The 23,026-nt window shown below is 38.3% G+C and overlaps 1 protein-coding gene across 1 annotated transcript in view; it reads left to right on the forward strand.

The window, feature by feature from the left end:
* DOCK8 (dedicator of cytokinesis 8) overlaps window positions 1-23,026 on the forward strand; it is a 65,597-nt gene that overhangs the window by 20,223 nt on the left and 22,348 nt on the right. Inside the window, exons 14-30 of the mRNA XM_066339095.1 lie at window positions 1,535-1,605; window positions 2,289-2,427; window positions 3,930-4,031; window positions 4,800-4,895; window positions 5,977-6,211; window positions 7,107-7,271; window positions 8,634-8,809; window positions 10,477-10,572; window positions 11,540-11,635; window positions 12,398-12,547; window positions 14,953-15,066; window positions 15,996-16,151; window positions 18,862-19,001; window positions 19,593-19,762; window positions 21,075-21,211; window positions 21,971-22,153; window positions 22,714-22,849. Of these exons, the coding sequence (XP_066195192.1) occupies window positions 1,535-1,605; window positions 2,289-2,427; window positions 3,930-4,031; window positions 4,800-4,895; window positions 5,977-6,211; window positions 7,107-7,271; window positions 8,634-8,809; window positions 10,477-10,572; window positions 11,540-11,635; window positions 12,398-12,547; window positions 14,953-15,066; window positions 15,996-16,151; window positions 18,862-19,001; window positions 19,593-19,762; window positions 21,075-21,211; window positions 21,971-22,153; window positions 22,714-22,849 (2,362 nt within the window). The remainder of the gene's footprint in view (window positions 1-1,534; window positions 1,606-2,288; window positions 2,428-3,929; window positions 4,032-4,799; window positions 4,896-5,976; window positions 6,212-7,106; window positions 7,272-8,633; window positions 8,810-10,476; window positions 10,573-11,539; window positions 11,636-12,397; window positions 12,548-14,952; window positions 15,067-15,995; window positions 16,152-18,861; window positions 19,002-19,592; window positions 19,763-21,074; window positions 21,212-21,970; window positions 22,154-22,713; window positions 22,850-23,026) is intronic.

The raw sequence follows: 23,026 nt of genomic DNA on the forward strand, positions 1-23,026 counted from the left end.
AGGGCCATACTCCTTAATCACATTAAAAAAAAAAAAAAAAAAAAAAAAAAGACTTTTGATTCTAGTGGAACCAGAGGCATATTGCTCTCTCTCATCTAAATCTTCCTAACCTATTTTCAGGAGAATGACATAGTGTTACATCAGTATCATGCTGGAATTTCTAAGGGTAAAATTCACAGAGCTTCAGAGACCTTTTAAGAAGGATGTAGTCTGTTTTCCAAGACTAGTCCTCTGCCTACACTATGTTTACACAAGTGCTCAGGTATTACGCTGGAAGGTAGAAGTTGGGATCTTCATTGCCTGGGCAATCATGCAGCATAGGCAGAGCTTTCCATGTTTGAAACACACTGTGTGTCAGAGCATATGTGTCCACTACTAGCAGAGCAGACAGTCCTATCTATGTTCAGGTTATTCAATATTTCTCTCTGTAAGATCCTCTATTCAACTTTACCAGGTTTCCGTTCGAAGTGTTCTAACCCAGATGTCTGCTTCAGCCCATTTTTTTTTTAATATATATTTTCAAGACAGTATTGTTGTTGGGTACTTGAGAATGACATTGAGACAAAAATCTTCTGTGATTTTTGTGTTGGAGCAGGAAAACAATGAGTGGAAATACTACTTTAGGAAACTTCAATCCAACAATCTGTTGGACCAAGTACTATCACCCAACCAGCCTTTATCAGAGTGCTGACATGGTTTAGTCTATACTTCACAGTCTTGCTCCACATAACCTGTGGACCTGAAATCAGAGCATCAGCAATGTTTTCCAAGCCCCATTTCTTCCAGAGCTAGAGTTGTGCCATATTAATATTGCACCTTCTTTTACACAATACTGCATTGTTGGTTTCCTTAAACTCTGCTTGTGTTATGATTAGGTTTTGACAAATGGTTAGGACAGACACAGTTCGTCTGTCTTCCCTCTCCACTGTGAGTGACCTTCCTCTCAATACATATATATAGATTTGCACAGTGCAGAGATTCTTGTCTAAGCTCATCTCCCAGGGCTCCCTTTAAATTATTCAATTTCAGAACCTTACCATGGACCTGTGTCTCAGGAGAGCAAGTCTAACAGCAAAAATGCCTTTTTCTCTTCCTTGATTTTAAAGGGACTTTGGACCCCGAAGGTAAGGTGAGATGTATCTCACCCTGAAAGAGCAGGTTACAACTGAAAAACAAAACTTCTAAAAATACTTTTTATTTAACTTTTTAGCACTTAGATAAAGACAGTGTGACAAGACATAAATTGTTTACCATAACTTTTTTCCTATGATTCCTAGGTTTTTTGTTCATGACTAAAGAAAGTGATGTGAGGTAGTCAGTGAGTCTAGGAATACTCTGCTCCATTTTCTTGGTGCTTTACCCTGAAAAGAGTGTGGGGAAGGTGCTTGGTGATAATACCTTTATGCCAACAAGCTAAGATAAAATTGTGGAGTCATTTTATGTCTTCAGATACTGTCTCAAAATTTATACAGGATGATGACAAACAAGTGCTGTAGTCCTGATTGCAGTTACTTGTCTATTCTTCTTAATATAGGTAATTTTTGGGAAATCTTCTGGTCCAGAATTTGTCCAAGAAATATACACAGCTATCACATATCATAATAAGTAAGTGTTGTTACTATTCATACGACTTGAGAAGTATTAATCATAATCTCTTTACGTAATTGTTCCCCTATATAGTTCAACAAGAAATGCCATTTTAAACATTTATGTTTTATGCAATTTATTGTATCTAATTTGGATTGCTATGTTCATTTGCATAAGTGACTGTTGTGTAAGTGACAATTGCTTTTCTTGTTTGAAGCTTTTTAATAGCTGAGAATGCTTATACTATGAAGATTAAGGAGCAGGAGCAAGAGGCGGCACAATTTTCCAGATAATTCACTTCAGTCAATTCATAGATCCAAAATACCTGAAGGGACATTCTCATTCTCATGAATGAGAGCTTGGGATTTAGGATTTGCAGAACACTTACACAAGAATCCAAAACAGAGATTGAAATCTAGAAATAGGTGAAAGCTGAAACTTTCCAGCTGATACTGTCTGATTTCTTCTGATTCTAAGCTGTAGATTGTTCATAAATATACCTCCAGATTCATAATTCATAAAAATATTTCAAATTCATAAAAATTTAGGTTGTATATATATGTATACTTTAACTCAGCTCCGTTCTCAGGATTTATCTGGTTTTGTAACCATAGCGTCTGAAAGGCAGCTGGCAAATCTGCCTCTTGCTCAGTCTTTTACTTACATTGGGAACATGCTTGCCTGGTTTTTTTTTTAAACAGGTCCCCTGACTTTTATGAAGAAGTGAAAATTAAGCTGCCAGCAAAACTCACAGAGAAACACCATCTACTGTTCACATTCTATCACATCAGCTGCCAACCAAAGCAAGGAGCATCTGTTGAAACCCTCATAGGGTATTCAGTAAGTTCAATTTGATACATGAGTGGGTGTGTGTGAGTGGGTGTATGTGTGTGTTTAAGTGTATCCCATGCAAACAGACTCTCTCCTTGTCAAGAATTTTGTCATTTATTCCCTTTCTGGTTACAGCAAAACCAGTGGAAGGTCTTAGTGTGAATTCAGAGAAATCTAGATGCCAGCTGAGATGTGTTACGTCCTCATCCTATAATTTTACTGTGTTTACTGTCTTTGAACTTAATGAATTCACCTGAGTCAACTGAAATATGCACCTAAATATTTGCAACCACAATGTTTTATAGAACATAATCTCATTCTGTTGGTTTGTATTTATTGCAAAAGAAATCCCCTAAAACATACATAATTACAATTATTACTGTAACTATGTTCATGAGTGAGGTAACAGCTAATGTAATATTTTCAATTAGGTTTTACATGGCACTTCATTTCTGTTCTAAATTTTCTTTTATCCACATAAAAATTTAAAAAACAGAAAGATTCTAAAAACTACTCTGTAATTCTCTTGCCTTGTTTATCTTCATTTTGAGACTAGTATGTCTTAGGTTAAGAAATATATGTTGTAGCATAGTCTCTCTGACCTTTTTGTTTATCAAACAGTATTTTTAACTCCACAGATTTTAATATAAAAGGAAAGAATTGAAGATAATGATGCCTCAGATTTGAAAATGTTCTAGAGCTGTGGTCAGCAGTTGAGCTGTGGAACCTGACAAGTGTTTTCCATGTGTTCTTGCTAGGAAGTTTGGGAGGCTGTTGTGTCTGTGTATTTTTGGTCGTTTGCTTGTTTGTTTCTTTGTTGGCTTTTGGGGCTTTTTAACCGCAGTAATGAGAATCCTTTCAAGTGGGCTTTCTTTTATGGACAGTTATAGTCCCACCAATGTCTGTGGCATTGCTAAGAAAGAAATTAGTTCAGGACTGAGATTTTACATATGTGAGGACTTAATTTTCAAGTTTCTGCTTACCTAAATACAAAATGTTTATGCTCTGTGACATTCAAATGCCCAGGCTCTTTCAGACTTAAATAAAAAATTAAATGTGTCCAAATATCAATTCAGGGATATGACAAGTCAGTCTGGCACGGTGACCACAAGGAAAATGTTCAATTTACTCCCAGCAAAGCTTTAGCTGTTGGTTTGCTTCGATACCAAGAATGAGTGTATTCAAGATTTATGAATTTTTAAATAAAAACATGGATCCACTAAATCCTTCTGGCATGATTAATTAGAAAAATGTGTCTCACATGAGAAGTTCTGTGTTTGTTTTCTTCAAAAGAGATGGTTTGTAAAACAGTCTTTTACATTTTTCTACAGTAGCTAACAGCTATCTTTGAATTGAAAATGCAAAGAAATTACTGTTGAATGGGTTGCGGTAGAGAAGCTAGGGTCAATATCTCATTTGTTGTTTTGTTGACTGTATCTAACAAATAAAATAAACAGGTCTAATCATATATCATCAGGAATATTGCTGTGTTTTCTCTTCATTTGTTTCAGTGGCTGCCAATTTTGTTAAATGATCGTCTTCAAACTGGACATTATAGTCTTCCTGTTGCATTGGATAAACTGCCTTTACACTATTCAATTCACTCTCCTGAGGTAACAAACAAAATTATTAAAAGACAGTGTTTTCCTAATGCAGGAGAACACCATAAGTGTTTTACAAACTAACACTGCTGTCTGCTGGTAGGCAGTGCCTCCTTTTTGTTCTTTAAAAGGGAAAGTCTAGAGAAAAATGTTGTTATTGTTGTTATTATTGTCACTGGTGTTATTATTTTATATCATTATACTGTTTTTTTTAGAAGATAGCTATGTAAGCAAAATCTTGTAAATTGTCTAATCAGGGATACATTTGTTTAGAGAGTGTCAAGGCAATAATTCAATTTCTTCTGTAGGATAATTCGGTTTGTTTTCGTTTTTGGTTTTTTTTCTGTGGCTTTGAGGGAGGGGGAGTAGAAATGGAATCAGATGATATTACTGGAGCAGAAATCCATACCCTCTCAGTAAACATGGCATGTAGAAAACTTGTCCAAAGGGTTTAAACTCCACCGCATCACCACGGAATGCCTTTGGTAATGCTTTTACCAGGAAATTTTAGTCTTAACAATATCCCATCAGAAGATGTATATTTACGTGATCTGTGCTAGACATCCAGCTGGAATTTTCTAAATGTCCTTGTTCAGTGCATCAGCTTCTGCCCAAATGTCTATGAGAACCAGGAGATGCTTTGCTGTCATCCTCTGTGTGACACTGAATTTGATGTCTAAAATGAAGTGAATACTGGGAATATTATAGAGCCTCATGTAAACAGACTTTCTGTTTGAGCGTTAAAAGGAAGATGATTCTCAAATTTTTTTTCCATCACAGAAAATTCCATCTCAGACACCACCTATAAAGTGGGTTGAAGGACACAAGGGCGTTTTCATTGTTGAAGTTCAAGCTGTGTCATCTGTTCACACACAGGTAATGCACCAGATGTAACACACAGGTATAGTTTCATTTCAAAGATAATTCAGATGGCCAGGCCAATTTAGCAGGTTTATGAAACTGAGGTGTTTAAGCCTATACAGTTAAAAAAATTAGGAGTTATGGAAATAATGTGATATCCTCTGTGAATGAAATCCTTTGGTGAAATTAAATCTGTTGGTAGAAGTGAATAAATAAGGACTCTTGGTAGCAAGTCACATGGAGCAATAGGGAGCCTGGTGTCCTCTCAACTCAGCAGGGGCTGCTCAGGGTGTGATTGAAAGGTGCTGGCAGGGCACAGTGCCAGTTTCCGCAGTTCTTCAGGGCTTCACAGTTTCATCTGTTCTTCAGGGTTAGTTCAGACAATGTGTCCACATCTCCAAAGACAGAGCACCTCCCCACTTCCATGGGCAGGTCATATGCCACCACTATGGGTTAAGCAGCTCACTTGTCAATGCCATGTGGTTTGGGGACGAAGACTTAGTGCTGGGTGAGACCTCAGTTATTCTGGGCATTTAAATGCCATAGGAAGTTGGATCTTTGCCCATCTTACTGAGATGCTGGTTTGAGGCAGAATGCTTTGTTTTGTTTCTGCTGCTATTCAGAAATTCTTACCCCTTATCCCATTCTAGTTAATCCTAGTAAATATGTCCTTAAGAGCTGAAAGCCCTGTGTTTGAAGCAGGTCCATCACCCCCTTTCAGCATGTTTTTTAAATACAAGTAGGGCATACTCATATGGCACATAACTTGTATGTGGCTGAAACTCAGATATGAGTAGCAGAGGGTCTGTAGACCTATGATATGACAGAGTTTTATCAGATGGAAGGAAAAGCCTTTTCATTAAATGAAGCAATCAGTTTAGTGAGGGCAATAACAGTCTGAATTTGAACCAGATGAAGAGGAGCAAACAAAATGCTGTGACAGCTGCTTTACTAGTTGATCACTCAGAGCATCCACTACTGAAAGCCAGAAAGGTGAAAATCTTTGCTTTCATCCCATGAGGTGGTACAATCAGGCTTTCCTTAGATAGCCTGAAATATATCAACTTTGTTAACTGTGAGTGCACTTTATTTGCAGGACAACCACCTGGAGAAGTTCTTCACCTTGTGCCATTCTCTGGAAAGCCAAGTGACATTCCCCATTCGAGTGATGGATCAGAAGATTACAGAGACTTCACTGGAGCATGAATTGAAGCTCAGCATTATCTGTTTGAATTCTTCACGCCTTGAACCTCTTGTCTTATTTTTGCATTTGGTACTAGATAAACTTTTCCAGCTGGCTGTACAGCCTATGGTCATAGCTGGCCAGACAGGTATTTACTGGTTCATGGCCTGATAGCTTTTCAAGCAACCTAGAAATGTGGGGGAAATGGTCGCTAAAATATTCAGGCTTGGATTTAGTATCTAGGGTAGCACAATTTAATCAGGCTTAACTGACCTGATGCTTTTTCTCCTTTCCCACTACATAAGGACTCTTAGTCTCTGGTTTGGAGGTACATTAAACTAGTAATTTACTTATCTGAAAATATAGGTCAGAAAGTGGGTTGTGGTTCAACTTTGTTTGGAATTGAGTTGTTTTGCAAGAAAAACACCAGCAAAATCAGTATGCTACAACTGACGCTGCTGTCTGCACCATATCCTCTGCCCAAATATCTTTAGACAGAGTTGAAAGAGCACAAAACCAACAATACTGAAGTCTGATTTTTGCTTTACTGAGGTGCCAGTTGCCCCTAACGTATGTTAAGTCCAGAAGAATGGCATACTTGCAGACAGTGGTGTAGTTCATCTCCTATTTAATTTAGATAATCAACAACTTGTCATCCACTGCAATGTTTGTGCTAAAGTCTGCTAGCTTGTATTTGTCTGTTGCTGGAGAGTAATGATTTTTAGTATTCTGCAAGAAAATATTTTATAGGAAATGCGTGAAGGCTGCTAGAAATGTAATTAACAGTTAACAGTCTGTTTTTATGTAGCACAAACTGACAGAATAGCAGTGATTAGGCTGAAAGTCAGTGGGCCTGCTGAAGAGTGTTGTTTGGCCTAAGTAGACTTTGGGTCTGGTCGGGCATAGCAATTGCTGTCTAAAACTCTGAATTTGTTCTGGACTGAATTGAACATTGTAAGGTTAGTTGTTGATACAAAGAATGCCCTCACTTAATTATGTTATAGCCTTCAGTGCTGACTCTAATTCTTGCCTTTGTTTCACAGCCAACTTCTCACAGTTTGCCTTTGAGTCTGTGGTTGCAATAGTGAATAGTCTCCACAACAGCAAAGAGCTGAGCAAGGATCAGCATGGGAGGAACTGCCTCCTGGCATCTTATGTGTACTATGTATTTCGCCTGCCAGATGCCCAAAGAGAAGTGGTCAAACCAGGTATTGTTGCAATATTGGGGCAAGGGTTGCAAAAGTGGTTTTTTTTCTTGATACATGCTCTTCAGCATGGCACTTTTGAGAGACAGACTTAAAGCACTGACCTGTAAGATAGCAAACACAGCTTCTCAGACCCAGACTGTATACCATTTAAACACTTACACTGTTCTGATACACCATTTTTCTCAGGGGTAGGTCAGGAATATCTGTGCTGCAAAGAGCAGTATGGACTTGCCCCTCAAAATCTCCATCCCTGATTCATTTAAGATGAAAGGGTTGAGGTGAGAGGTTTCCACAGCTACAAGCAATGTTGTAGCTTTGTGAAGGTGAATGCAAGAAAGATCACCTAAACTGAAACTTTTTCTAGAAAAATTTCTTTCATGAGTTAAAATGGCCTTAAGATGCCAATCTTTTACTGACCTGTACATCAGTAAGTTACTTTCCATGCAAAGTAACTTACTGCGAGGTGGTATAGGGCCAAGCTCACCCCAAATCTCCTTTGCATTAGGATGTCGTTGGAGGATAAAATGCTGTATGACCAGGTTTAGACAGGAGATTGTTGGAGCCTGTCACCTTGGAGATAATAGGAAGCCACCTGGTTGTAGTCCCAGGCAGCTGACTCAAGGTGACCCTGCCTGAGCACAGGGGTTGGACTAGATGGCCTTCAGTGGGCTCTTCCAACCTCAAGCATTTTCTTATTCTGTTGCAATCATTATCCTAAAGCCTATAGGATTCATTTGATCAATTTGTATATTTTAAATGACTTACCACAAGCAGCTGTGCTGTGAGAGCTAAAGATATGTAGGCCTTTTTCTCTTTTGAATATTAATTTAAATCCCCTGTGAGTGACATTTAGACTGATGTTGGCATATTCTAAAATCTGTGAACTCACATACACTTGGGAATTCTTTGGCCTGGAAAAATAAAGTCTGTGTTGAAACTGAATAGTAGATATCATTTAGTGAAATTCCTGATGGCTGTGCTCCCTGATTCCTTGGATGCTTCAAACATTGCATTAAATCATATGTGTTGAAAGTGGTGTTTTGTGTTTAGGCCTATGAATATTGTCCTAATCTACAGCAAATTAAAAGGAGTTGATGGGAAGAAAGAGCTATTGTAATAGTGCTGCTACTCAGTACTGCTTGTGCAATCACCCTGTGAGCTGTTGACTGGGGTAGGATCTGTAGGATCTGTAACTTGTCATTCATTGCCTGTGTAGATTGTTAAAGAAGCAGTTGGTTCCAGGAGCTTTATTCTTTTTGAAATGCTGATGTTATAACACCACTGAGCAAAACTGGCTTGAATCTCATGTTTGCCTCACATGTATGTCCCTTTAGTCCTAATTCAAACATCTCTCTGTGGCAGGTGGAGGCAGCAGCACCATTTCCACAGAATCTCGTTATTACACCTTTGGGCGCACTTCTGCAGTGTCTGTTGGAAATAAACTCCTGCAGAGCAGAGTGAAAAGCTGCAGTAATCCTGACATCACTGTTACACAAGCTGCAACTGATGAGGAGGTCAAAAGCATCATGTCATCCAAGGTAAAGAGAACAAAGGCAAATATCTGAAGAATGGTATGGCCCAAAACCTAAAAATCTAGATTTTGTCTTTGAGGGTTGAATTTGTTCCTTATAAATCCACTTTATGTATTCCCAGAAACATTTTCTGATTTGGCATAGATACATGCTAAATCCCACTGCTAAATTCTGATGTTTCTTACCAATGGGGAGCAAGAGGTGAGAACTCTATCTTTTCTGTGGCTTAGACACTCCACAGAGACATTGGATTTTTTTTTTTTTTTATGTGCCTCATTCTCCTGTTATTCCAGATATTTAAGTTCTTTTCACATTTAGTGACCTGGTCGGTCCAAGTCACAGAGTCAGTGTAGTCACAGACCTTTCTTCCTTTTTTCATTTGTTGTTAAATAGTTTCCTATTTAAAAAAAAATAAATAAGATAGTCAATATTACGACAGCAGCCCCATAGCTTTATATCAGCTACAGTGCAGATGCTATGTACATAATTTGCACCTGGGTCTTTCCAAATACTTCAGCCACAGAGTGAAATACAAACTTCCTCTGTATTCCCACCCACTGCTACATAAATCACCAATGACTTGCAGGACAGAAGGGTCAACAACATCCAAGAAGAAGGATTTTGCTTCCCTGATTGCACCAGGTACTTCCTGATCTACAGCAAGCATTCCAGCCCGTCTCAGAGGTTTATGAGGATGGTTGTTTGCAGCTGTCTGAGGAAACCAAAACTTAGAGTTGGCTGCTCAGCTGGAGCTGGGAAGCTGTGCCTCTAGCAAAATAAGGACTTTTTCCCCTGTGCAAGGAACCTGCTGCTAGTTGCAGCCCTGGCAGAGCTCTACAGCAGTACATCTGATGAGGTCTAAAACATATCCCCCCTCACTTTTCTTTGAGTGTTATATATTTAAAGTATTGCTTCTCAAGTAAGTTATTTTCAGAAATACTTTTAAGTTTTTTTTCTCTATTGAATGAGCATATGCATCTCTATTTAAAATTAATAGTTACTGGTCTTCAGCTAATTAAACTAAAACTAGTAAGATACACAGGCTTTGACAATTTATTTGATTTGTTTATATAGGCATTTATATCCATCCACAGCAATTTTAATAATGTAGATTTGAATTTTATGACTATCACTCTAATGTACTTTGTCCTCGGGAAAAGAAAATGAAACCAGAGCTAAGGCATTTTCCCAAATTAATACAAAATGAAAATGTTTGATATTACAGCTTCATCACATTGATAAAATGTAGCAATTTACAATTGGTTATTGCCATTTCACTGCAGTATGCAGATTGGCATAACTTTTAATGGAAGGAAGACTTCAAGGGGCTAATTATTTTTGATGTAGAGCAGGGGATAAACTTAGACCTTTTGAAGAGTGAACCATATATTCCAAAGCACAGCTGCAGTGCTGCCATTGGGCACCTGATGGCAGTGCTGGCATTTGCACCCTGTGCTGCTGCTGCTGTACTCCTGCTGTCAGGTGCTCTTAGCCCTTAAGTGGGAAGAGGGATGGGAAGAACGAAAAAGAAGAACTGTTTAGATGAATGCCTGTGCATGCTTAAAAAAAAAAACCAAAACAAACCTCCCACTGTGGGTGATTTGTTCTCTGTTAATTAGATTAAGTAACTTATGAATGTACTATTATGTGTTTCTTCTATCTGTGTCCCTCAGCCTGTGGACCACAGCTCCAGTCGGATGTCTTACTACGTTGAAGGAACAAATGACATGTCAGGCCTTTGTCCAAGTGCAAGATCATCCAATAAAAAGGTAGGCTACAGCTATGCATGAGGGAACTCTTTACAGAACTTGGAGTGTCCTGAGGTAGTGCTGACAGTTAACGCTTCTAAATGTGGAGAGGGAAGCAACAGAACAAAATATCAACCAGTTCTATCAAACAAGGAATTAGTGATGAGATATTGAATCAGTGAGTAAATATTACTCAGACTGTTTTGCTTCTGCTCTAGAGTCTTTAGATTCTTTATCCAGGACAGATCCAGGACAGATTTAGGCAAGTAGCAGCCTGTCTGGATCCTCCATTTGCTTTCTTTCTCAGGTCTTAAAGCCTGGTCATTTTCCACTGCTATTTACCCTTGGGTACATGTCTTTACATGTTACCCTAAACTCCATTCAGAAATATTTGCCTCCTGTTTCTTCTGTAAAGAATTATTTTCTTCGTCCCTTTTTGTAGCTTTTAGAATCAAGCTTTTTGTAGTTCAGATTTGAATTTCCTAAAAGTTTAGATAATTGGGATTGTGTATCTTGTGTTCAGATCTAAGTGTAAAAAAGTATTGTCTCCATCTACAAATGTCTCTACGAGGTCTGCTGTGGTTATTGTTTTGTCCTTCTCTTCCACCACAGAGTCAATCTTACTTCTACCTTCTCTCTGAAAAAACATGGATGTGCTAAACAAACATGCTTAGCAGGTAGTGGAAAACATGACTGCTCCCTGTCATGCATGTGGACAATGACCTGAGAATGGTCCAAAGGCATTTTCCTCTTCGGTTATTTATGGTTCTGGATCCACAGAAAAATGGGTCTCAAAGTGTGCTTGGCAACAGCATTCTTTAGATGTCATTTTTGTCAAATCTGCCTTCTGATCTTACAAAGATGCCCACATATCCCCATCCAGCTGCTCACCCTCCAGTATGGAGAAGTTTCCTGCAGGGAAGATGTTGAAAGTGAAAGATGAGCTGATTGAAAAGCAATTTTCCAACAGTCTATGTTTATTATGTAGCATTTCCATGAGGAACTGGCATTGCAGATGGTGGTCAGCACGGGCATGGTGAGAGAATCCGTCTTCAAGTATGCCTGGTTCTTCTTTGAGCTCCTGGTAAGACTCAAAAGTGGTATTTTACAATTAGTTAATGGGGGTGTGTAGTAGGTGCTCCCGGCACAGATTCATCTGGGTGGCGACCTCTTCAGTTATCCAGCCCTGTGTAAAGGAGAGGCCTCAAATAATGAAAGTAAACTAAAGAATTCTTGGTATTTGCCCTTCTTCCTCACTATGGCAATAATGGCAAAGTTCTGCATGAACTACATGAGCAGTGGTGCACAGCTTGCAAAAGACTGAGAGACACTCATCAGCCAAGCCCTTCCTTTTCAGCGAATATCTGTTCCTGTCTCTTCCATTTTGTTAACAACATGGGAGCAGTGATAAAGCTCCACAAACTCACAGTTCTACACAGTGGAGATGCATATCAGTGGAAAAAATATACTGATTTCCACTGTCAGCATGCATGTAATGCAGCATTGGATCAAGAAATAGGAATTCCACAAGTGTCACTCCTTGTCTGTCACCATGAGGAGAAAAAGTTGCTAGCAGCAGCATTTCAGAACTGCAGATACAAGGGGCTGGGGAAGGATGATTCTGATTTCAAGTACTGAGAGTAGCCAACTGCATGAATGTGAACAGGAATCAATGTCTATATTTGAGTCTTATACCCTCTGTTGTCATTGTCAGCAGCTCTGAGAAAATGAGTGATTAAATTCAGCGAAAAAGAAGTAGGATATCTTACTCCTATAAACAAACTGAAAGCATTATTTTACCTCCAGTTTGGGTATTTTTTTTACTATTCTTTCTTCTGCTTTGCAGGTAAAGAGTATGGCTCAGTATGTTCACAACATGGACAAGCGGAATAACCCACGAAGAAGCCGGTTCTCTGATCGTTTCAAAGATGATATTACCACTATAGTTAGTGTGATTACTTCAGAGATTGCTGCACTTGTAGTCAAACCACCCAAGGCAAGTGGATGAAAGAAGCACTATGGATCCTTGCTACTCATCTTGTGTTACACTGAGCTACACTTAATCTCATTTCAGTATCAGCAGTGTTGTTAGAATTAGGCCAGTATTCTCACATGGGCTTTAAGCAAGAGTTTTGGCAGTGTAAAGGGCAGCCTTGCACTCTCTTGACAGACTGTTTTTGTTCGGCTCAGTTCCTCAGGCTTCTTCTCAGTGTGGCTGCAGTGTGCAAGAAGAGAATTCCCTTTCCTATTGACAGGAAAGGCTGGACATCCATTTTCAGTTCTAGTAATGCTTTATGCCATGTTAGCACATCAGACTGCAGCCCCAAGAGGACTTCCTCCTTTTATCCCCCTCTGCAGTTGCCCTCTATCCTACTGCATTGTGTTTAATTCTTCATCTGACTTCTCTGTAGCAGTGGGATATGCCAGAGGAAGGCAGTGCTCCTTGTGAGTGTTGCAAAAGCCAGCCACAAGTGATCTAACCCTTGATCTCTTTAAAGAGGCACTGGCCACTTGAAAATTGAAGACAAGTAATAAACCCTTAGTCCCATTAAATTCTTGCTACTTTTAAAGAATTGCACTGATACGACAGATTACAAAGTTGAAAGTATCATAAACTGTAATTTATATTTTAACATTGCTAATGTCAGTCTACATCACTGATACCCCTTTGAAAAAGAAAAACTAGAAAAGCCAGTAGAAAAAACTAAGGCCACAGATAGGCAATGAGTGACTGTTGTTCATTCACTAGTTGTAACCAACTTGTTTTCATGCCCAGAGCTGCCAAATGCACTATGGTAGCCCAGCAGACTGCTCTGCAGCAGGGCAGGGCAGAGCAGCCAGGAAAGCTGGCCTGCTAGGTCACTTTTCAACAAGCTCAGTTTCCTAATCTACTTCTCCAAGTGCTGTTGAGGATCAGAAACTGGGAAAGGGTAAGACTAGACAAAATGGGCAGAGAATGACAGAAGGGATTGTCACTGTCCACCAAAAGGTTGTTCATGAAGCTTTACCTTGAAGCTCAGTCCATTGGTGTGGTTCTGTGATAGACACATACAGAGAAATAATTTCCACAGAAATTTTCACCTAAGTCATCAGTGACTTTTTTTTAATACATTGTGAAATAAAAATTTGTTACATTAAAAATGCTTTAACAGCATTGTAGCCTTTGCAAAGAAATTAGTATTTATGGCTTCCTGACAAGAAATGCACAGGGTTTTGTGTCTTGTTAATTTAATTCTCATCTTGATAGAATGATCATATAGAACCTGATTGTGTGTGAAAATTCCACTGTAGTGTTTTTGGAATTAGGGCTATTGGTTAAGTATATAGAGTAGTAGGCAATGTCTGTCTGATTTTTAAATCTAAGAGGTGATAATTGATGTTTCAATATATAGTTGAGCATGTCAGATTGCCCTGGATTTTTACAGTGATACATCTGGCTTATGCTTGCCTGTCCTATAAGGTAGTGGAAAAGTAGCTTTTTTCTTCACTGTAGAAAAATGTTTTCCTGTGCAAATTTCAAACTGTAGGGAACATATATGTATTCCTGAACAGAAACAAAATGCTTGAAAAATTAAAAAGTGAATTGTAGCCACCCTGAGGTGCTGCACACCTGTTCTCACTAGTCAGAGGTGCCAGTACAGGTAATATTTCTCTCAGTCATCTCCTCTGTCAGTTTTGAGCATTGAACTTGTGCAGATCCCTCAGGCACCTTCACTAATTCCTCTCAGTGACCTACATAGGCTACTGAGAGTTTATGATTTAAATTGTTTGGTATGTTTGGTTTGGAGTAACTGTAGCCTCATTTTAGAGGGCGCATGAAGTTCTTTGTGATTCTTACTGGAGGCTGTATATCTCTGGTAATCAGATCAATTCCAAGCACACAAGAGCTTAGCTGCTGGATGGTGAACCTCACAGAATTATCTTGCTAGTATTTTGTTACTGTCAGTTTTACACTTAAAATTTCTAAACGAAATTAACTTGCAATTCTGTCAGCAAAGCCAGTGAAGGCTTTTCTTAATATTTTGTGTGTTTTAAGTTCCTAAGCCAACATTCTCTGATATTCAATAGGAAAAAAAAAATCATGTAGCCAATAAGCAATTCAGAACAGGTCTCAAATTCCATTTCATTGTTGTCAGCCCAAAGGGGTGCACAATTGACCTGTTCATTCATCCTGTGACATTTCTCTGTGAAACAGTTGGAAAAATTTACAGAAGTGATTCTGTGCAATTTTAACAAAATCATGTGAACTGGAGAACTGAAACAAATACAATCTGTCCTGTATTTTCCCTGAGATGTTTCTGGTAGCTGACCTCTGCACTGTTTTGCGTGGTTCTAAATAGACTTTCACCTTTATGTAAGTTTTATACATCATAACTGGTGTTATTTTTTTCTTTTTTTAAGGAAAGTGACCAAGCAGAAAAAATTAATATCAGCCTGGCATTTTTCTTATATGATCTTCTTTCTTTAATGGATCGAGGATTTGTGTTCAATCTCATCAAACATTACTGTAATCAGGTAGGCACCATGCATGATTGGGATTGCATTTGGCCTATGTGTTTTGTTCTTTTTGATTAGTTTATCCATCAAGATCCTTTGAGTTGTGTTAAAGGTCCAGGTAAACTTCCTATTTCCTTTTGCATATGCAATGATTTTAAAATCTCTTTTGATTTGTGATCTGCAGGAAAAAAATTGAGTGCAGGCAAAGACTCTTTTAGAAATGTCATACCTTGCACTGCTGCAAAACATCCATGGAAGCACTTTTCTTCATTTACTTTTTTACTTCCCTTAGCAGATAATACAGATCAAATTTCTGACTCCTCCTGTTGTGAGGGTAGTATTTAGATTTCAGGGAGTCACTCAAAATAATACATGTCTTCTTTCTTTACAAGTCTGAAAATTAAAAATAAATGGTGATGCAGAATGTTGTTAGGAAATTATTTGTTGTATTTGATGGGGAACATTTTCCATCTCTTTTGTGATCTGTATGTGTGCAGGTCTGTCAGATATCTCCAGGAATTACTTCACTCGTGTAATTGTTGATAAAGAAGGGAAATTATGAGATCACTGATGTCCTGTGTTGCTTAGCAGGACATTTTATGAGTTTACCACAGAGTCAGAAAAGTTTGGCTTGTTTTTTAATTTTTGTCTTATGCAAAAGACAAAAATATTGTACATTTTTGTTTTGGGAGAAAAGAAAAAAGAAACACTTTGTTATCTCTTCAGAAGTTGATAAGTCAGCTGGGGAGCAGGGAGAGAGACACCATCACTGTCAGACAAAGAGCAGCTAATATATGGAAACTAGTTAGGTTCAGTGAGCATTTTAATGCACCCAGGGCTATGACATATGTGCCTATGCCCTTTTCAGGGAGCAGGATATTTCACTACATGGTAATTTGGATAATGCTAGCTCATCACTTGACTTTTTTTTTATTTGTTTTTCCTAGCTTTCCAACAAGCTGAATTCACTGTCCACCCTGATTTCCATGAGACTAGAGTTCCTGAAAATTCTCTGCAGCCATGAGCATTACCTCAATCTAAACCTCTTCTTCATGACACCTGCATCTGCTCCAGCATCTCCCTCTCCCTCCTTGTCCTCCCAGGTGATTGTCCATTAGATAGGTACTGCATGAACATCATATGAAGCACATGTAGAAAAATACTTACATTACTCTGTGTTCAAATACTTAAATTAGAATCAGCCACTGTTGGAACAGGGAGAAAAAAATCCCACTTGATAAAAAGGGGCATAAGAAGAAAGGCTACAGGAGTACTACTCCAGAACTGCATTTACAGGAGTTAAAGTTGAATGTGACTCAGACACTCGCCTGGAAACGTGCACACAGAAAATTATTATTTGGTCTAATTTTGTAAGGTCTAAAAGGGACACAGCTCTGAAGGCCAGTTTATAGGCACACCCTTATCCCATCTACACACAAACACAAATATGTATTTCAATAGCTGTTTTGGAGAATTATGGCATGCAGCAGTTCATGCTTTCTGTGTGTTTTTCTTCTAATGGAACTTACTTTCCAAGTGGAAGTATATGGTACCACTATCTAAGTTAGTGACTAATATACTGCAATTTTCAATATCCTGGAATAGTGAATTTTCGTTGAGCCTTCATGTTGCTTAAAGCAGGATTATCATACTTTTTTTTCCAAATAACAGTGTTCTTTCTTCTGGGCTTCTCCCCACCACAGCAGTACAGATCATGCTATATCTTTATTTGTGATTTCTCTGTGGTTTTCTGAACACTGTTCTCCTTTTTTATTTGAACTTTATGATTTTTAGTGTGGAAACACTCAGGAATCCTGAGTAGACCATGCAATCTTCATCATATCTCATTTCTCCAGAATTTTTTCCAGACTTGATATGATACTGACACAGATCTAGACTTCCTTAATGTCAAGACCTCCCATGACCTTCCTGAACACAAAGTTCCCAAACACATTAAAAAAAAAAAAAAAAAAAAAGGAATTGCTGATTGTCATTCAACATACTTTTGCCAATCTTGTACTTTTCTCTTCTACATTCTTTGGAGATGGTTTCTTGCTTTTCTACAATGGGGAAAATCCCTTATTGAAGGCTGCCCACTTGTCTGTTTTCCATTTCAATGGTCTTGCAGAGGTCAGGACTGGGTTGCAGCATATCAGTGCAATGCCTCATAATTGCCACAGTGCTTGGAGGCAAGAGGATGGAACTGAAACTAAAAATTATGGGAGGTACAAAAGAGTCGGAGTAATGAAGCAGTTAAAATTTGTAGTTTCTTTTTTGAATGTCGTTGCCGAAGAATTAGTTGGATGCTAAGATGTGCTGCATCTGATACCTTAATAAGGGTTGTCACAGGCTTGTAATAATAAATAATATTTTTCTGAAGTTTTTCCTGGTCCTAAAAGCAAAGCATCCAAGTCTTACAATCAGATGTCATAATACTAATTCTTAATACTAATCCTGAATGCCAAAGAGCTAGAAACATGACTCTTCTGCTCACAGGAATAAAAAATATCAACACAGCTCTTGTAACATCAAGTTCCAACAAGTCAGAGTTTGGCTGACACCAGTTTAATTAATCCTTCCTTCGAGCAACATCCTCTTTTCTTCTTTAGGAGTAACCTACAATGTGCAACCTGTGCAAATCAATAAGGCTTTTGTGGCCTTTGCATGATTTAATGGAGTAGGTGACCACCCTTGCTGTAATTTTGATCTGTCTGCAGGAGTGCTGCCCAGCTTGAGTTAGACTTGCAGTAGAAATATGATCCAGTGAATAAATCTTTTGAAATTTTTTGAGAGAAACCAAACTCACTTAACTGAGTGCCCTACACTTTGACAATATTTCACACAAACATAGCACAGCCAGTGTCTGATTGTTTGAGGTTGAATGGGAGTGGCCCTAAGTCTATGGATCCAAAATGGGGCTGCTAAGAGACATAAGGTTCGTATATATCCAGTATACTAGAATATAGCTGCCACTGTGTGGTATACTGATACTTCATGTGTTTGGACTCTGAGACTATTCCCAGGTGACTGACAGAAATATTGGAAGGAATACTGAAGAATACAGATTAAAAGCAAAATTTGGACTCATAAAACCCAGTAGCTGCAGTGGGGAGTAGAATTTAAGACTTACACTCACCTGACCAAGGGACAAAGACATTCCTGGTGACCTGTGGCACACACCTATGATTGGAGAAAGTTCACAGCACATATATAGCAGCAACGTTCCATTCCTGGGGTGGCTGTGTATCAGTCACAGCCATAAGTTAGAGCAGTTTGAAGCTCGTATGAATTATGCCAGCTGCCAGCAAGCTTAGCCAAGGATTTCCAGGGCAAAAGGAAACACTGTTCATGTGTCTTTCCTGACCTTACTTCCATACTAGACATCATGAATGCTAGAAGAACACACAGTGAACAGCTTCTGACACTGAAGTCCCTCCTAATGTAGAGGCACTTAGTTTCTCTGTGATAGCTAATGGCTCATCTGCAACAATATAACAAGAATGGAAAAACTCTGATTTTGTCCTGTCCAAACTAATGAATACAGGGTAGGAATTTTATGTCTCAAAAAGTGTAAAATGAGTAGCTCGCACAGAATGGAAAGGATGAGATTGCATCCTAGCAAGCAACTCATTTGAAATCAAATGCTTTTAATTTCACACACAGATGTCTTCCTCCAAAATGTCCAACCTTCTTTTAAAGGTTGTGGTTTTCCTCTGGTAGAGATTTTCTGTTAACGTTGACTGTGACTGTGATCTCTTAAAAAAACATTGGCTTTGGTGATCATGTTTTAACACTTCTAATATATTTCTGTAGAACTCCAGCTCCTGCTCTAGTTTCCAGGACCAGAAAATCACAAGTATGTTTGACCTCTCAGCTGAATACCGTCAGCAGCACTTCCTGACTGGTTTGCTTTTCACTGAATTGGCTGCAGCACTGGATGCAGACTGCGAAGGGTGCGTATCCTAATTTGCAGGTTTTAAAACAGGATCAGGTCACACTGTAACTCTTGGCAAGGCCATAGTTTGACTCCAAGAAAGTCCTGCTTCCCCCACTCTTTTCAGTGAGTCACTCTGTAACATAGCAATGACCCAGTCATGGTTTTATCTGCGATATGTTCTTCCCAGTGAATGAAAATACACTATTTATGGTGGTAATGTTGGTTAAACACACAGATTGAGAACACAAAATTTCAGTTGCTTTTCCCTCTAAAATACCTCTGTCTTTGTCTGAACTTAAACGTTTAGCTAAACTTTGGTCAGAGTTTAATTCTTTTCCTTATGCATCTCTCTTTACCACAATGAATTTTTATGGGAAGTTTGAAAGGCTTGGGTGCTCTTTGATTGTGGTAAACTGGCTTGGAAATAGAAGGTACTATCATTTGCAGGGGACATGAATCTCTGCTCAGAATGAAAGCGATCATCAAGTGCATATTGGTGTTTATTATTTGTTTCCTTCACCTTCTTTCTATTTATTAAATCTTTGATTTATAAATAATTTGTGCATGATCCATGAATGCAACTCGTGGATGCTTTCTTTGTTAACAGGATTAGCAAGGTGCAAAGAAAAGCTGTCAGTGCTATCCTTAGCCTGCTGAGTTCCCATGACCTAGACCCACGTTGCTCCAAAAAGGAGGTGAAGATTAAAATTGCAGCTCTTTACCTCCCTTTAGTTGGTATCATTTTGGATTCACTACCACAACTCCATGATTTTACAAGTAAGACCTTTTTGCCTTTGAATTTTTCAACTTCTAAAATGGACTTGTCTAAATAATTTATCAAACGTAAAAGATTAGTCTAGTAAGGTTGAATATTTCTTTACTTAGAAGTAAACTGGATTTTTACAGACAGGAAAAGCTTCTGTGTCCTCACTTCATGAGGAAGTGATAGACCAGAGATACATCTGTAAGTATGCCTGCATATCTTAGTGTAGGTTTCATGACCTTCAGAATAGATCCTGCAAGGTCTGCAAGAAATTTTTAGTTCTAGATACACTTAAGAGTAGTGAAAATACAGCTAGTGATACAGACATCATGTTATACCACAATTACAGAAAGTGGATTGTATTCTCTTCTTCTATTGCTTTTTTACTGCTATTAACATAATACCAAAATTAATTAATTAAATGTATAAACTTCAAAGGGTATATTTTTGTCACTGGTTCTGAAAATATTTTGCATTTAAATGTCTTAACATAAGACTTATTAATATGAAAGTGTTATTTATCACTTTCAAATGGGTAAGGTGAAAATATTTACTATACATTGGCTAATTAGGTCTCACAACATTCTTTTAATCCAAGTGTTATCTTTATGCCATAGATGAAAAGAGTTATTATGAAGAAGCCCAGGTGTACCATTATGCCTAGGTTTTAGTGTCTCTTCCTGGGAGAATCTGTCAGAAGAGATCCATTCTCAACACAGGGGGTCCAGCTGATCAGTCAGCTTCTCTGAAAAACAGAATTTGCAAAACACAAAATGGACGTTCAGAATCAAACAAGATTTTTACAAAACTTTGGTATAAATAACTTCATTTGCTGAAATTATTTTCAAGAACCAGCAGTGTATAGGAGCATTTACAGCCCTGAAATAAAATTTGTCTTCAAGTCAGCAGGCAATAACATACTACTTTTACCAGACTTAACATACTCCATTAAGTATTAACAAATCCATGTCTAGTTCCTGTGCTTATCCTCTTGACTGAAATGAACTAGAACTGGATGGTTCCAAGTCTTACAAAGCACTGGATTGGCTTTGAATTCAGAGATAATCTCGTGTTTGCTACCGCATTTTATGTGGCATTTTATGTATTTTACGTATTTGAATAATTTGGCAATCTTTGCAGCTGTCTGTAATTTCTCTTGCTAATGCTGTGCCTCTTGCACTGCTTGGTACCTCAGCCAGACAAAAAAAATCTCAGGGATGGAGGTGCAAATTATTTTGCTAAGTTACAGACTGATGGAAAACTGTGATATGTGAGCAGAAGCAACTGGATTGCTCCTGAAGTTTCAATGAAATATTTCAAATTTAGTTTCAGATATCCGCAGCGGAAAGGGACGCACAGGAAACCCAGAAGAAGAACAAGAGTCTTCAAGTGGAATCAACCAAAACGTGGCCATTGCCATTGCAGGCAGTCAATTCAACATCAGGAACTCTGTAATGCCTCTGGTGTGTTCACTGTTCTGCCAATTCTATCTGTCTCCATCTTCCTTTTTTTTCTCCTTTTATCTTTCCTTGCCACTAATAGCTACAGTCATGAGAAACTGCATTTTTGTTTCCTCCAGCTCCAACAGATCCCTCATAGTCCTTCTGTCATCTTCTCCTATTCTCTTCTAATGATGTAATAGCTATTTGACCATACACTGTTCACCTTTTTTCTCCCACATGCCTATTTCCACAGCAAACCTAGATATATTTCCAGATCAGCAAATGCCTCTGTAGCAGCCCGACCATTCCAGTCTTACCTGAATCCATGGATCTAGGATTCAGATGCTTCTTTTTCTCTATATATGGTCTTTCCTCATATATATATATATATATATATATATATATATATATATATATATATATATATATATATAATTATTATTTTTCTACCTACTATGCAATTTGGCTGACACAACTACCTAGCAGGAGGAAAGCAAATGGTTACAGAATCTTTTTCTAGATTTTTATAGGGAGATTATTATACAAGCATATAGCAAACTGGTGCTTCTCTTACTTAGTCTTTCATTTGCATTCAACTGGTCCTTTCACTCATTACACATACAGTCAAAATTACAATAACTGTCACCTGGAAGAGGTCAAACTTACTGAAGTCCAGTCCTGAGATTCGATTCCAATGAAATTTGAATAAGATTTCTTCACCCAAGTGACCTTAATCTCCTTTTTCTTCTTTCAATTGACATTTACTTTATGTGTTCCTAGCCCTACAGACAGAATGCCACATTAGGTCCTGATACTACTCGAAACCTTTTGATCTGTTTCCTCTGGATCATGAAAAATGCTGATCAGAAACTAATACAGAAATGGGTTGCAGACCTTCCATCCATGCAGCTGAACAGGATTTTAGACCTCCTCTTCCTTTGTGTTTCATGCTTTGAGTATAAGGTAGGTGAAACAAGGCATGGTTTTGTTGTTCTGGTTTAGATCTGTGTTTTTCCTTATCTCGACAAATTAGTTCAGATAAAATAACTGACAACAGCCTTCAAGTAAATTGCTGCTGAAACTTTTGAGGAAGTCCTATGATGGTGTTCCAAGTAGTTAAATTATTTTCTTTTATCTGGATATTTGAGGGAATTATATCAACATCTGCTATAAGTACTGGACAGGACACTAAGGATGATTCTTTAGTTAAGAGAAGGGACTTGATGTCAGCACCCTTCTCTCTGAGAGAGTCTGTCTGAAGTGGGCCAAATAACCTTCTTTCTGAATTTTAACTTCTTTTTCTGTAGTACTGGACTACATCTTTGTTTCTATTAGCAGTATACATTGTACCTCTTTCCTCATCTGCAACATTTTTTACTAGACTTTATGTATTAATCAATCATATTTATTGCTTTCTGCCTCTTCTACAGGTCTCTCCTGTTGTATCTCATTCTGGAGACGTAATTTGGTCTCATGATCAAAAATGAGATATTGGTGTTGATTGCTTTTAATTTTACTTTCAGGGCAAGCAGAGCTCAGACAAAGTTAGCACCCAAGCACTCCAGAAGTCACGAGATGTGAAGGCTCGATTGGAAGAGGCTTTGCTGAGAGGAGAAGGAGCCAGAGGAGAAATGATGAAGCGCTGCAGAATACCAGCTGGTACTTCCTATCCTTGTCCCCCCACATCTTTTGAGAGGAACTCAAGTGCTGTAGACGCTAATGAGTTTGTTGGGTTTGTTCACACTATCCATTTTCATCCTTGTCCATTTCACCCCGTTTTCACCCACAGTCCATTCCTTTGCAGACCATTCATGGTTTTGCATGGATGAAAATAGC

The sequence above is a fragment of the Sylvia atricapilla genome, chromosome Z (assembly GCF_009819655.1).
Source record: "Sylvia atricapilla isolate bSylAtr1 chromosome Z, bSylAtr1.pri, whole genome shotgun sequence".
NCBI classification, from domain to species: domain Eukaryota; kingdom Metazoa; phylum Chordata; class Aves; order Passeriformes; family Sylviidae; genus Sylvia; species Sylvia atricapilla.